General features: G+C 46.4%; 1 protein-coding gene across 1 annotated transcript in view; it reads left to right on the top strand.

Moving 5' to 3' along the window:
- Positions 1 to 14,281, top strand: part of LOC8031770 (lipase member M-like) — a 50,502-nt gene extending 36,221 nt beyond the window's left edge. Inside the window, exons 7-9 of the mRNA XM_042293351.1 lie at positions 8,821 to 8,892; positions 9,216 to 9,284; positions 14,030 to 14,281. Coding sequence (XP_042149285.1) covers positions 8,821 to 8,892; positions 9,216 to 9,284; positions 14,030 to 14,281 — 393 coding nt within the window. The remainder of the gene's footprint in view (positions 1 to 8,820; positions 8,893 to 9,215; positions 9,285 to 14,029) is intronic.
- The last annotated feature ends 214 nt before the right edge of the window (positions 14,282 to 14,495 follow it).

Below are 14,495 nucleotides of genomic sequence, written 5' to 3'. Positions count from 1 at the left end.
ACACGGGATGGGCACCTCCGACCAGCTTCAGGAAGCGGGAATGCCACCCTGGCGTTCGATAAGACGGCGTTCGATAAAACGGCGTTCGAGGAAACGGCTTCGATGAAACGGTGTTGGATGAAACGGCGTTCGATGAAACGGCATTCGATGAAACGGCTTCGATGAAACGGCTTCGATGAAACGGCGATCGACGAAACGGCGTTCGATGAAATGTCCGGTACCAGGTGGCAGCCACTCCTTTAAAACCCCGAATGTACGCGCGTACAGTCATTTCAACTATGTTAGAGCTGTCGACCCAAAGGCCACTGAATTTTCGCGGAGTAAAGGCCCGCTCACACACTTGCGATCGACAACAACCGTCTGAGACAAGTCCTGCGTCAAGCCTCTTGCGACGGCTTACAACCGGATGCGCTGCTGTGGAGGTTGTCGCAAGCCGTCATAAGAGGCCTCAAGCGCCGTTCACACTCTTGCGACCGAGTACGACCGAGAAAGACCAGACCGGTTTTTAAGCCTTTTGCGACTTCTTAAGACCGGATGCGCGGCAGCGGAGCTGGTCCTAAGAGATCGCAAGAGGCTTAAAAACCGGTCTGGTCTCTCTCGGTCGTACTCGGTCGCAAGAGTGTGGACGGGCCTTAAAAATTGGTCTTGTCTCAGTTGCTCTTAGTCAAACGCAAATGTATGAACGGGTTTGAAAATCGGGTCTGAACAGGTCTGAACGGGTCTGAACGGGTCTGAATGTATGAACGGGTCTAGTAAAATATTCGATCCAAGTATGGATACAAAGAAAGCGGTTTAGTGCCATGCCGTTGTGGAAGACACGTAGTAAATGGCGTTCGCCAGCCAATATATCCGTTGGGTGGAAGGTGCACCCACCAGCTGGCAGTTTCGTGACACGGATCAAAAGGTTTAGCAATATTACTATTAAAGGCTTTACCTGCATGTTTTCTATGTTAGGTTGAGGTTGGAATATCATAAGCGCCGTTTAGTTGGCGCAAGCCGCCAACCGAATTTAAGTGTTCAGTCGTTTGCGCCTACCGATTCATTGATACAGTGTTTGGATACAGAGCTGTGGGATCTTTATTCAAGAGTCCATGAAGGTTTCCGCCCGTCGAGTGCATTTGATTTTCATGAACATCATCAAACGCTTTAGTAGAGTCTCAAGTTTGTTCATTATTATCGTTCTCGGCGAAAACATGTATAAAAAGAAGACATAAGTGAATAGCTCACAACATATTTGGGTTGAACGTGAGCAAATCATAAAGCTGTTAGAATAGACGGTTTTATTAACTGATCGCAAAGATCAGAAAACGTGGTCCTCAAGAAAAAAACCAAAAGAACCTAAGAGGGCGAAAAGATGTTGGGGCATTTAGTTTGCCAGCTTTCCATGGTTCTTGCTGTCAAATTTCTTTGGCTTGAGTGTATTGTTTTTAATTCGAAGCGTTATTTTGACATTTACACAACCGTGTTTTCGGGTCATTACTTCCAGGTTTCCTTCTTTGCCTACCCTATGTTAAAAATGTAAAAAAAAGAAAAAAAAACTTGCACATGTTTTTTACCGAAACGCTTCATATATTAATCACTTGAGGCAGTCTGCGCGAACCTTGCTTTTGCATTAATTCAGGAAATTGTCGCACCATCCGCTGCTTTATTCTGCATGCATTTAGGGAGCGCGCCTTTTTATTGGGTGTTGTGGGTTTGTTCTTTTGAGTCTGAGGTGTGCAATTGCAGTTGCAAATTTGCTTTATTTTACGCCTCGTAAAATAAAGCGACTTAATTTCACGCTTTCCTGTCTTATTCGAATTATGTATTGTTTTCTTTATAATAACTCCCTCGTTATGTTTTACACTCTGCCATTAGCGTGCGTGCCATCGCACCGTGGGTGCGAAGCCATTAGCTTCGCACCCACGGTGCGAAGAAATCGCTACGAGTAGATTATAGTAGTGACGACATAATTAAATAATTCTCAGACGCTGTAAGTTCTGAAGCTGTAGGATATAACTTTAATGAAGCAAAAACTACAGGGTGTCTCAAACAGCGGCCAGGCTGTTTCAATAAAACCGAAAAGATTGATTTCATAACCTATCGCGCTACGATTTTGCGCAGCATTGCCCGCAGGTGGTGCATTGTTTCCCTATAAAATTTGCAAAGGGCGAACTTACTCAAGGAAAAAGTGAAAAAAATGAAAGCCGTTTACAATTCTTTGTAACGCCGGTTGGCGCGCAGATCTTGAGGAGGAGGATGGAAGCGTACTGAGGGATAGGTGACTCCTTGAGGTCACGCTCATGGGAGGCCGGGTGACGTCAAGGGGGTCACGTGACCTCGGGGGAGGGGGGTCACGTGACAAAAGGAGAATCACGTGACCTCAGGCGGCCACGTGACCTCAGGGGGTCACGTGACCTCAGGGGGTTCACGTGACTCCAGGGGGTCACGTGACCTCAGTGGGGTCGCCTGACCTTAAGAGGTCAAGTGACCTCAGGGGTCACGTGACCCCCCAGGTCACGTGACCCTCAAGGTCACCTGACCTGGGGGTCACGTGACCTTGACAATGACGATTTGATGACGTCATCAGTGACGTCACTGATGACGTCATCAGTGATGATGACGATGACGACGCGGATGCCAATGACGTCATCAGTGATGATGACGATGACGATGCCAATGACGTCATCAGTGACGTCACTGGACGTCACCAGTGATGATGACGATGACGATGCGGATGACGATGACGTCATCAGGTTGCATGCAACCTGTTGCATGCAACTTCCGAAGGAACCCAAGGTCCTCCCGAGGTCCTACCGAAGAAACCCGAGGTCTTCCCGAAGGGACCCGAGGTCCTCCCGAAGGACCTCGGGTTCCTTCGGGACGATTTCGGGTTCCTTCGGGAGTCCTCGGGTCCCTTCGGAAAAATTTACCCATAATGCACCGCGCGGTTACGCCGACGGCGACGGCGACGCCGACGGCGACGCCGACGCCGCTCAAGCCGGAAACGGGCGCCTAAGAGCTGCGCTCTAAAAGAAGAAAAAGGCTCGACTCCTATGGAAACGCAGCGAGGCCGCCGGTCTACAAACAATACGGCACCGTTTTGCACGGGAGACAAGAGATGGCGCAAGCGGTCGCGATGCCAACTGCCGCCAACGAACCAGCATACGGCGCCGAGAGCCGACGTTATTAGCAGACGATCTTTTCGACTCAAAAGCGGCACTAGCTTTTTCGATGTCAGTTGCTTATGCATAATGGACACATAATCGATGAAAACAATAGTTTGTCGGGCTAGTTTGACCGTTTCTTTTCGGGGTACTTATGTCGAATGCTTTGGAGTTCGTTGTTCTTACCGCTCCTGTTATCGTTTATGTAACTGTCACCGCCTATGGAACGCGCACCGCTTTTGAGTCAAAAAGATCGTCTGCTGATGACGCCGGCTCTCGGCGCCGTATGCAGCTTCGTTGGCGGCAGTTGGCGTTGCGACCGATTGCGCCATCTCGTCTCCCTTGCCAAAAAGCGCCCTATTGTTCAGGAGCGGTGGCTTCGCTGCGTATCCATAAAAGTTAAGCCTTTTTATTTTTTTACTTTTTCCTCAGGTAAGCTCGTTCTTTGCATATTTTACAAAAAAAAAATGCACCATCTGTGAAAAAAGCTGCACAAAATCGTTGCGCGATAGGTTAAGAAACCGCTTTTTGCGGTCGATTTAAAGAGCCTGGCCTCTCCTTGAATCACCGTTCATATAGGTGAACCAACTGCCCCAGAAAGAGATTTTATGTAAGAAGGTTTGTGCAGTTGCTCCCGGTATAAACCTACCCGCTGTTTACAGACTATACTTGTTTTCACCTCAAGAAAAAAAAGTTTTGTGTATTGTTTATACGTCGCGCGAGGTAGTCTTGCAAGACTTAAGCCTAATTCACACAGTTGCGTTTGACTGCGTTTGACTGCGTTGCGGCAGCGAGAAACCAGGACATCCGTGCTGCATATATCGCGTGCCAAGATGATCCCTTGAATTGCATTCCACGCTCCATAAGAAGGACAGATGTGTCGGTGACTCGCTTTCGGTTCTCGACGCAACGCAGTCAAACGCACTCAAACGCAAGCGTCTGAACCGGCCTTTAGTTGTAAGAGAAAGAAGATATGCTTTTTTTTTTTTTTTGGGGGGGGGGGGGGGGCGTTTGAAATTCTATACGTTTTGATTAGATAACCTATATAGAATCTAAATCGCCTCTACATATATATCATATTTCTCGACATTAAGAGAGAAATTAATAATGCTTCGCAAAGAACCGACATTTTTTTTTTTCGCTGTGGTTCTTGAGGTGAAAACGAGTCCGCGTTTGCATATGAGGCGTGGCCACTGCGTGGTCACAGAAACAAGCACGTACCGCGCCGATAAGGGCGTCCGAACCACGCGTTGCAGTATGCGGGCAGAAGCTGAAGGAGAGGGCATCACCAGGCCGAGCTTTGCTTGGAATGATTAGTGGGTAGGCGCAAAGGTATAGACCCTTTTCACAAGGGCGCCGCCATCTTGAATTGACGTCACTTCCAGTATGGGCGAAAACATTGTTTTGCCTTTGCCACTCCATTAGAAGGCATTTAGGATATAAGCGTAACCGTCACACTTTCTCGTTTTGCCTCCCCTTTATTTTTTTACTATTTGCAGGTTGAAACGTTGGATTATTTTTTCGTCGCCCATACCGGATACGCCTATTAGGTGGCTGGGGACGAGAGTACACAGAACAGGTCTATAGACCGTTCCATTAGGGTCATAGCAGAGAGGGTAATAGAGAAAAAAAATGCCCTCTCCCTCTCTCCCCTTATGTCGTCCGCTCCGCCGAGTGGGCTGTACCTACCATCAGACTGGCTTGCAAACTCGATTTAAAATCTCGTCATTTGGAAATTTCAAGCGCAGGTGCGCAGGTTTTAGTATGCCAGTTATCGTGTAATACTATGCTAGATAAAAGGACTAACAGGGTCCAATTGCGCTGTCATCTGCGTGCAAATAAAAAAAAAAATAGAGAAAACTGTGTCAGATTGGCCGTTCTCATCCGGTCAAAAATAAATCCGGTTGCTGTACCTTTTTTACTATACAAAGTTCGTACTGGTGTAGGCTTTTAGCGACCATGATTGGAAGTCTGAAATAATAAATAAAAACATGTTCTTTTGCCGCAATACACACAGTAGTTGAGGGTAGCACTGCCGGCTGACTCAACTACTATTTAAGTAACGGAAAAAAGATATGCTAGTTGGCCATTTACCGAAATAGAACAACAGAGAGCTATAGGCAGATTTTGGAGTAGCCATAACTATTCTAAGAACACGAACCACTTCACAACGGCAACCACGAGCGAGAGTTCGATGTTCCGTACAGCCCGCCGGTACAACCCAAAGATGGAGAATGGCTACCTCCCGGTTTGTCGTCTGCTAGCGGAGTCAGGCGCGTGCCCTCTCTCTCGTTTTACCCCGCCGAACCCGTTGAATTTCCCGAATATATGGAGAGGGCGCTGCTGTCGAACAAAATGGTGCCGCCCAGAGAGCGCTAAATGGAATGGTCTATAGCTGCATTCATCTCCACTGCGCTCGTCGAACGCGCAAAAGCCAGACGCCGGCGTTCTCAACTTTGCAGCGAACGCAGCGTAGCGCGGAACGCGCGCGTCTCGTTCGCCGGCGATTGGGGACTCGATATCTGCGGCCATTGAGTATCTGTGTAAGTTGTGCGCCAAACGACTCAAAAAAAAAAAAAAAAAAAAAAAGAAACGGACGTAGGTTGAACGAAACCGGGAGTCCAGCACACAAGTATTGCGCCCCACCGCCGTTTGTGCTCAAAGATTGCGAACTGGGGCGTAGCAACGGCGTTCCTCGAGGTGCCAGTGAAGTAATTAACGAGCTGTCAAACAGGCCACGCCCGTTCATAAAACTCTTCCCCTATCTATGGTGCTGGGTCAGGCGTTCGGGCACCGAACGCCGGCGTCGTCTAGTACTCCTAGCAATTGCTGTTCCCCCCTTTTTTTTTACCGCTTTAGGACAATGTTTGTTTTAGTAACGGAGGCAGCCACGCAGAAAGGGGAGAGGAAATAACATCAGTATCTGTGTACGATGTGCTATTCGCCGAGTTTGCTACGCTCGACGTTGGTATATAATGAGGCGTTAGAACGCGAAAGGCCGGCGTCCGGCGTTAGCACGTTCGACGAACGCAGTGCAGACGAATACAGCTAGCTTTCCTTCCAACCGGAGCTCGGCATTCTGACGCCCTCACGCGCCTCTCCTTCTGTCTTTCAGTTTCTGCCCGCCTACAGTCACTAAGTTGCTCAGTAACGCGTCCCTTCGCGCATGGAAGGGAGAGCGCACCTTAGGGAGGTGGCGTGGTCGGAGGGTGTGATCAGGTGTGCGATAAAGTTCCGTCACGCATCTGTTTGCTCATTGGTGCATGGCGGGAGAGAAGACGACATCTTGGTCGTTTTCTTCCCGTTAGTTTTTGCGCGTGCTTGAGCTATCCTTCAAGTTATTTGCTTTCCCCTTTCTGCGTGGCTGCCTCCGTTAGTAAAACAAACATTGTCCCAATGTGGTAAAAAAGGAGAAAAAAAACAAACAGCAATTGCTAGGACTACAAGACGACGCCGGCGTTCGGTGGCCCAACGCCTGACCCAGATAGGGGAAGAGTTTTATGAACGGGCGTGGCCTGTTTGGCAGCTCGTTAATTACTTCACTGACACCTCAGAGGAACGCCGTTGCCACGCCCCGGTTCGCCATCTTTGAGCACAAACGGCGGTGGGGCGCAATACTTGTATGCTGGACTCTCGGTTTCCTTTAACCTACGACCATTTTATTACTATTTTTTTCAGTGAGCCGCTTCGAGTATTTACGCTCTTTGGTGTTTATTCAGGGATTACAGTAAGTTAGTTCCCCATCTACTTGTCTATTCTCCCCCCAAACGCCCGGCCCTTCATACGCATCGAGTACGTTAGGTGCGTCGTGCAACTTTAGACATCTTAAGTCCTAGATAATTTTTCTTGTTTTCCGGCGGGGCACTTGGCAACTTCTAGTTCGGGGCTGACGAGCTTTAGGCATAATTTTCGGGTCGGTGAGAGCTGATACATTACAGAACGTTACCGTTACACGAGATCTTCTGAAGAGCACCCGTGTTTTCTAAAGAAACGATTGTCCGTGAGAATGTAATATGAGATAAATCGGTTCGTCCGAAATATTAGCTTTACGTAACTTTGTTTCTTCTTACTGGTAGTTCCTCCATCCTACGTCAGGCTGTGAAATGGGATGGCTCGCTTGAAGAGGTATTGCTGAAGGGGACCCGAGTCTCAGCCGAGCTCTTTCACCAATGAGACAGCGATCTTGTTATTTGAACATCTTCGAGGAAGACAGAAGACTAGAAAATAAACTTTGAGCGATTCAGCCTTAGACGCTATCAGCGAACAGTAAGCAAGCTCGCTTTGAAATTATAAATTTAAATTCAAATGAACGGCCGTCCCTAACCGTGCTGAGATCCCAGCATTTATCATTGTGTCGGTACATACCAGTCAACGAAAAATAAAAAAAAAGGAAAGAAGAATCTGGCTTTTTCATACGTAAAATAACAAAGTTTCCCCCTTCATTCTTTCATTGTTTGGAAAGAAAAGCAGAGAAAATAAACGGCACACCGCATAGCAGGGGACACCCCTGTCTCCCGCTGCGAATAGCCGAATTATGGCCTTTAATTCGGCAGGATCAGCATCATAACTTCGTGAGCACGCAGCTAGTTCAAGAGAGTGGGTCCCAAGATCGAAGCTATTGATCATTATTTAGATACCCGTACACCCACGGTTACAACAGTGACGACAGCTATATTTCATAAAAAAAAACATATATTCAAGTCAAAACAAGCGTTCTTACCTCTCAAAGTCGGGAGCTTAGCGTGGACGGCCATTTGATTTTCCCTAACTATATATGGTGTAGTTAATTTTTCTTTTTTTTTTTGGGGGGGGGGGGGGGATTGTGAAAAAACGAAAGCTTTGACGATTGTGGTTAGAGCATCCAGCGGTTGAAAAACCCGGAAAACTATAGGTCTATATACAGAATAACGTGTGGCCCTGCATGTGCACGCATAGTGCGTGGAATCGGTAATGGCGGACAGGCGTCATCGTTCGCACATTAACGTTGGTTTGCACGGCGTCCGTCGTTGCTGGGCGGTTCCTAGGTGCGACGTCACTCCTGTGGGAGGAGCCAAAAGGCAGCAAGAGGTTACTGAGGACCATAGATGGCCCAACGCTTTCTCTATTGGCTTTGGCTAGACCCTGACGCCACTGCTACTTTTGCTCCAGGAGCAGACGATGATGTTGTTGCACTCTAAAAAAGTCTGTGCGTTTGCTTTCACGCACAACACTCGGAGAGCCAATCAGCGCAACTTACGGAGGCAGCTCAGCGAATGACGATGCCGAAACATATCTTTAGACCAAAAAAGCAGTCTGAGTTGTGACATTAAGCAATGCAAGCGTGACGTTTTGCATTGCTTAATGTTACAACTCAGACTGAATTTTTTGGTCTAAAGATATGTTTCGGCATCGTCATTCGCTGAGCTGCTTCCGTAAGTTGCGGTGATTAGATCTCCAAGGTGTTGTGCGTGAAAGTAGACGCACAGGCATTTTTTAGAGTGTGGCTCCGATTTTAGGGATGGGAGAAGTTGAGACAATGGCAGCCACCCTTTAATTGTGCCTACCCAATATCCTCCCAATTAGACCTCGGTGCTGTGACGTCAGTGTATCCACTGCGCAAGAAGTAGACGCACTTGCTCACCGTGATGCCTTTCATGAGGCTCCTTTGTTTGAACGCCCAACTTTTTCTCCTTAGTCGAGGCTTCCCGTCTACTCGAGCCACATCCCGTCCGGAGCGTCAAAAAGAAACGTGGAGCAGTTCGCACAGGTGAGCCATTTTGTGGTGCACTTGATGTCGCCCGGAGCAGCCTCTGGTTGGCTCGAATTTCGGTTTGCACGGGCTGCTCATGGATCAGAAACTCAAAAACTTCGTTCACTGTCATAGATGCCTTAAAATAGTCATTATACCGAGGTTAGCCTCGCGCAGGAAGCGATAAAGTCAACCATAACTTCAATTCTTCTGGTCGCAATTTAGTGTGCGGAGTCCATTATCTGCGCAGAAGAAAACATACACATATATAAGAACCACTTGACCAATAACAAAAAAAAATAAAAATAAACTCGTGCGTTTGTGTTTTATTTTTCCTTTAGATTATCCGAGCCAGAAACTTCGTGAAATACGACCATGGAACTGGAGGCAACATCGCCCGTTATGGCCAGGCGAGCATCTATTTTGTTCTACTCAATGAGAGCTTAAGTAACGCAGAGCGTGGTCCGAGCAGCTCATTATAATTCCAGAGCCAGTGGGATTACGGTATTGGCGGAGCCAAAGTTCCAATTGGGAAGCAATAAACATAATAACCAACGCCCTGCGTTTTCAAGATGACATTAAATAGATACCAGACTTTTTTTTTTTTTTTGCAATAACCATGTTACTTATGCTGCACGGAATTTCGCTACAACGTGTGAATGTTCCCGAAAAGCAGGCCATCTTCTCAATTCTTTGTCTTTTGGCAAGTGACTCTTACAGGTTTTGTTCTTACAGAATCAATGTGTGATTAGAAACCCCTAAATTTGAAAGAGTAATACCAGTCGTTTTATTCGCCACTTTTTTACCTGTGTTAGGATCGTGGCCAGGCTTGTTTCACTTTCCTACCTGCAATGGTGATCGACGTTATATTTTCGAAATAAATATACATATAAAGTGTGGCAATGAGCTGTTCAATTTTTTGTCTCAGTAAAAAAAGAAATATTAAGAATTCTTTTTTCTCTTTTACACAATACCCAATCCAACCTTTCCGATCAAAAAGCGCCGCCGGCTGTTGACTTAAAACAACTTTCGTGGCGCACAGACGGCACGTAAGAAGCAAAACGTCATCTGTGGCTATGCATACTTCACCGTGACAAAGAAAACGAGTTTCAGCTTATTCTAGGAAGTAATTAAAAGGTTAAAACAGCGCAAAAAACGACGGACAGGATAAAGAAGGACACGGACAGAGCGCTGCGCTCTGTCCGTGTCCTTCTTTACCCTGTCCGTCGTTTCTCGCGCTGTTTTAACCTTTTAAGTATGTCATACCAACTCGCCCAGGCTTCAAGTTTATTCTAGGAAGGCTTTACTGATAATAGCGCAAATAAAACAAAAATTGGGAGGTCTCTAAGCAGCACCAACAAGCGTCCGAGATTCGGACGATGACACTCCAGTTCCGAAAAGATATCCGTGCTGAAATTTACATATATTTGAGCAATACTTGAGGAGCTGAACAAGACGGAGTACTAAAAAAAAAAGTTATTTTTGGTGGTTCTATTTTGATATGTTCTTAATAAGAGAACATAATCAGAATTATGTTATTTTAATGACCCTTTCACAAAATGAGAACTCGCGGACCAAGCGCGGCTTGGCCCTCCCTTTTGGTGACTGTAAATATCCTCACACACACAAAAGTTTATACCAGAGGAAAAAAAAAAATAATGTTTCCTTTCAAATGAAACCACTCTTTCAAAAACGTTTCTACAATCAGATAAGAAATGAGTGGCCCAAGAGCGCCTTGATTGCCGAGATCAGTAGGACTTTACAGCCTTAATTAGAATACTTTGGCCAAAGTTCGAGATAAAATATAAGAAATTTGAGACTGGCGCTCAAAATGCCTTTAACGTTTGAAGGGTAAGATCTCCGAGGTAAGCTTGACCTGACGCCTCAAAACACCGTCACGAAAACCCGTCACATACGCGCGAGGTCTAGCGGCCCGTCCTGCTAAATGTGGCAGACGTAAGACGTAATTCAGAAGGCGGTGTTTACTTAAAGTCCTCAACCTGACTTGACAGCGTAATGTAACGTGACATCTTGGTTTTAAAAGCACACAAAAGACGAGGACAGAGTAAGAAACACAAACGACGGACGAGCGCTCTCTCGCTCAAAATACAATCAGACAAGTCGTCCGTCGTTTGTGTTTCTTACCTCTGTCCTCGTCTTTTGTGCGCTTTTAAAACCAAGATGAATAACTACCAACTAGCACAACTTTCCACTCTACTGTAACGTGACACCCTGTTGTCAAGTCACGTGTCATTGTAATGTGTATCAGGCACGTAGCCAGGATTTAGTTTTTTTTTTTTTTTTTTGGAGGAGGGGGGGGGGGGAGGGATTTGCTCATGACAAAATGCTGTATGACGGGAAGGGGGGAGAGAAGGTCCCAGCAAAATGAAAGATTTCGGGGGGGGGGGGGGGGGGGGCCCATGGGCCCCCCCCCCCCCCGAATCAGGCACGTAGCCAGGGGGGGGGGCCCATGGGCCCCCCCCCCCTGGCTACGTGCCTGATGTGTATGGTTTCTTATGCTTGCCTGACGACTTTATCCATAAACAAAAAGATGCACTAGCTTTTCATCGCTCTTTTCTTTTTATTTAGAGTGTGTAGCCACGGAAATTTAGATCCACAGGGCTAGATTGAGAAACTGAAACCAGTTTTTCTGTCCGCATAAATAACCTATACGCATCGCAAAACGCTCGAACTTCGTGAGGATCTGCCGCTAGCAGTGGTAATAAAATGTGTCAATTTGAGCGCCTTACGTTGCTTGAATAAAAATATACAACCGAAATGTTTCCCTGAGCCGAGGACCTGTAGCATTTTTTTTCAGTGAAAACAAATTGCCAATTAGAGAGACACTATTGTTTTCTTTCTTGCTAAGTTTCTTCACTCACATAATTGTTACAGTTGCCCACAAGCTCAAATTTCGGTTTAATGGATATTAAACTTAGGTAAATATCGGCTCAAAAATTTTTTTTCTGTTTAATTTGATTCGGGTAACATCACGCGCTCAAACTTTCGCATTTTATCACCAAGGCTAGCATCACATTCTCACAGAGTTTCAGTTTCTTTTTTTCGACGCGTAGTATGTTTATGAAGGCCGGATAAAAGGGCTTTATTTTCAGAACATGACTCTGCACTTCTCATTGCAGTAGACCTCACAAAAATATTGTAATAATGGAGCTTGTCTCATTGTATTTTTAAGCTGTGAGGTCGATCTCAGCAGCTCTGGAAGGTACTATTCGCAAGCAATCATCAGCCGAAAGCTTGAGAAAAGTTTAATGTTCTTTTAACCTTAGAAAATAGGCGGATAACTTCTGTACTACATCTTAAGCTGTTAACCTTCTTGGACGAAATGTTGCGCGTGCAAGGCTCTAAGAACGCACCTTGCACGAGTGATTGCACAAAACACTTAAAAATGTCGGAGATTATTGTATTTGATCACCTAAATTAAGTTTATTTTAAGTCCAGATGTGCTTTAACTTGTTACACTCCCAATTAATATATGTAATCACCATAAAGAAGAATAAAGTCGCTAAATAATCGGAAGCATGACAACTTGAATATTTCTCAGAATTGTGTTAATTTTTAGACGTGGTTGGCTTTTTCTTGCTTAGCTGTGAGTTTTCATTTTTATTGCTCGTGAGTGTGATATTTATGTAAGTTTTATGAGGTTTAGATGAGCACGCTTTATATATGTGTTACGTCGTGCCACATTACACACCTTTGCTTATATATGTACTCATGGAAATAACGACACAATAATGACGAAGATAATTACTGCGGCGAAAGAATACGTACTAAAAGTATGAATTCCTTATGAAGATGATGACGCGTGTGAAGAATTTAAGCCTGTTCACACATTAACGTTTGTGTTTGATTCAGCACAGTGCGATGGCTTGTGATTGCTCACGATGACAGGACACTAGGATAGACACTGGTACTCTGGCGCCATCTACAAGGCACCCCGGCTAACACCTCCGATTTGCTTATATCTTTAAAGTATTTTAGAGATCAAACATACGCGCTATTCATGCGAAATGTTTCCTTGCAGTAGTTCCAGAATTATTTTGAGCGCACGGTGGAGGAACTTGTATGCCTGAAAAAAGGTTGGAAAATGTACGCGCATTGGGGGTGTTCCATGGGCTGCCGGTAGATGGCGCAAGTATGTCCCCTCGTCGTATGCGTTCACGAGCGGTCCCAACGCAGTCCCTCACAGTCAAACGCAAATGTGTGAACCGGCCTCTACAAGAAAAGTTTTGCCACCCACATTACCCGAGCCTCAAAGAGACCTACTTAGACGCGCTGCACGCGCTCTCCTTATCCGCATAAAAGGTTCGAAGTATATAGTGTCACGGAGTAAGGCGAAGATACGGTGAATTTGTGAACTGAAAAGAAAGATTTAATCGGCAAACTTGGGCCAAATAAAATAAAGAACGAGCGTCGATACAGCAAAAAACCGGGCGGCGATTTGGCTGCGTAACAGGAATCGAGATCGAGACTGACTCGACAAGGTCACGGGCAGCTCCTTATCTAGTGTGCGCCGCATCGCGAAACTTCGGCCTAGAAGGCTCGAGCATCGAACGTCCAAGGCGAGAATCAACAGGCACTTTCGAAAACAAAAAACCTTAACGAAATGATAAAAGTTTCGCCCGAGTGAGAATAAACGCGAATCTTTAGAATTCAGTGACCGGGCGCTGCTTGCTCGGCCGTGCTCGCGGCGATAGTCACAATAAGGCATTGATGAACGCGCGTGCAAAGAGCTATCTAGTTTGAAAATTTCGCTTTAGAACAGTACACCTTTTTTTTCAAAAGTCTATGGAGCGACATTAGCGGTCGCCATTTCTTGGGAATGGCGCGTCCAATTGGATCCGAGTTTTCGCCGACCTCTGACGTAGCTTTCGTGCCCAATACGAGCTGAGCCGACTCTGCGCCGAAGGGTGGCGCAGCTTTCGCGTCCAACAGGGGCTCAAAGTACGTACCCAAACAATGGCGGACAGAGAATGGCGCGCACTTTTGAAAAAGTGTCCATGACGGCTGCAGGAGGCATCACGCGCAGCCCGTGTAACTATACGCTCGCGGACGCTCCTTGGTCCTTGGATAACCTAGCGAAAGGTCGAAATGTTTCGCAGGACCATTTTCGAAATCCATCTTTTTTCCCCGGCAGCCCACGAGTCCGGCGTACGACCTGGGTAGGATCACGGCCCCCGTGGCGCTGTTCTCGAGCGTAGGCGACTACTTCGCCAACCCCCGGGACGTGGGCACGCTCCGAAAGAGCCTCCCGAACGTCGTGTTCGACTACGTGGTGCCGGAGCCGGGCTTCGTGCACCTGGACTTTGTGCTCGGGACTGGGGCAGCCCAAGCCGTCTACGGGCCCCTTATCGAACTCATGGGACGCTGGGCGGTAGGCATGCAGTGACCCCACTCAGCACTTAGAAAACTGGAAAGTGCCTAATTGCAGTACAAGCTACGGTGAGCAGATGTTATCGTACATACTTCTCAACATACTTAATTATCTGAATGATCGAAATATATATATTTTTAACATCCACACCGAAAGAAATCCGATCTTTTTTTAAGAGTATAATGTCATGACTATGAATGACCCGGGTGTAGGCCCGTTTGTCATGTGC

Source organism: Ixodes scapularis, unplaced genomic scaffold (assembly GCF_016920785.2).
Source record: "Ixodes scapularis isolate PalLabHiFi unplaced genomic scaffold, ASM1692078v2 PGA_scaffold4__175_contigs__length_147842914, whole genome shotgun sequence".
Classification (NCBI taxonomy): domain Eukaryota; kingdom Metazoa; phylum Arthropoda; class Arachnida; order Ixodida; family Ixodidae; genus Ixodes; species Ixodes scapularis.
The sequence above is the reverse complement of the archived record's forward strand: the minus strand, read 5'-3'. Positions and strand labels throughout refer to the sequence as shown.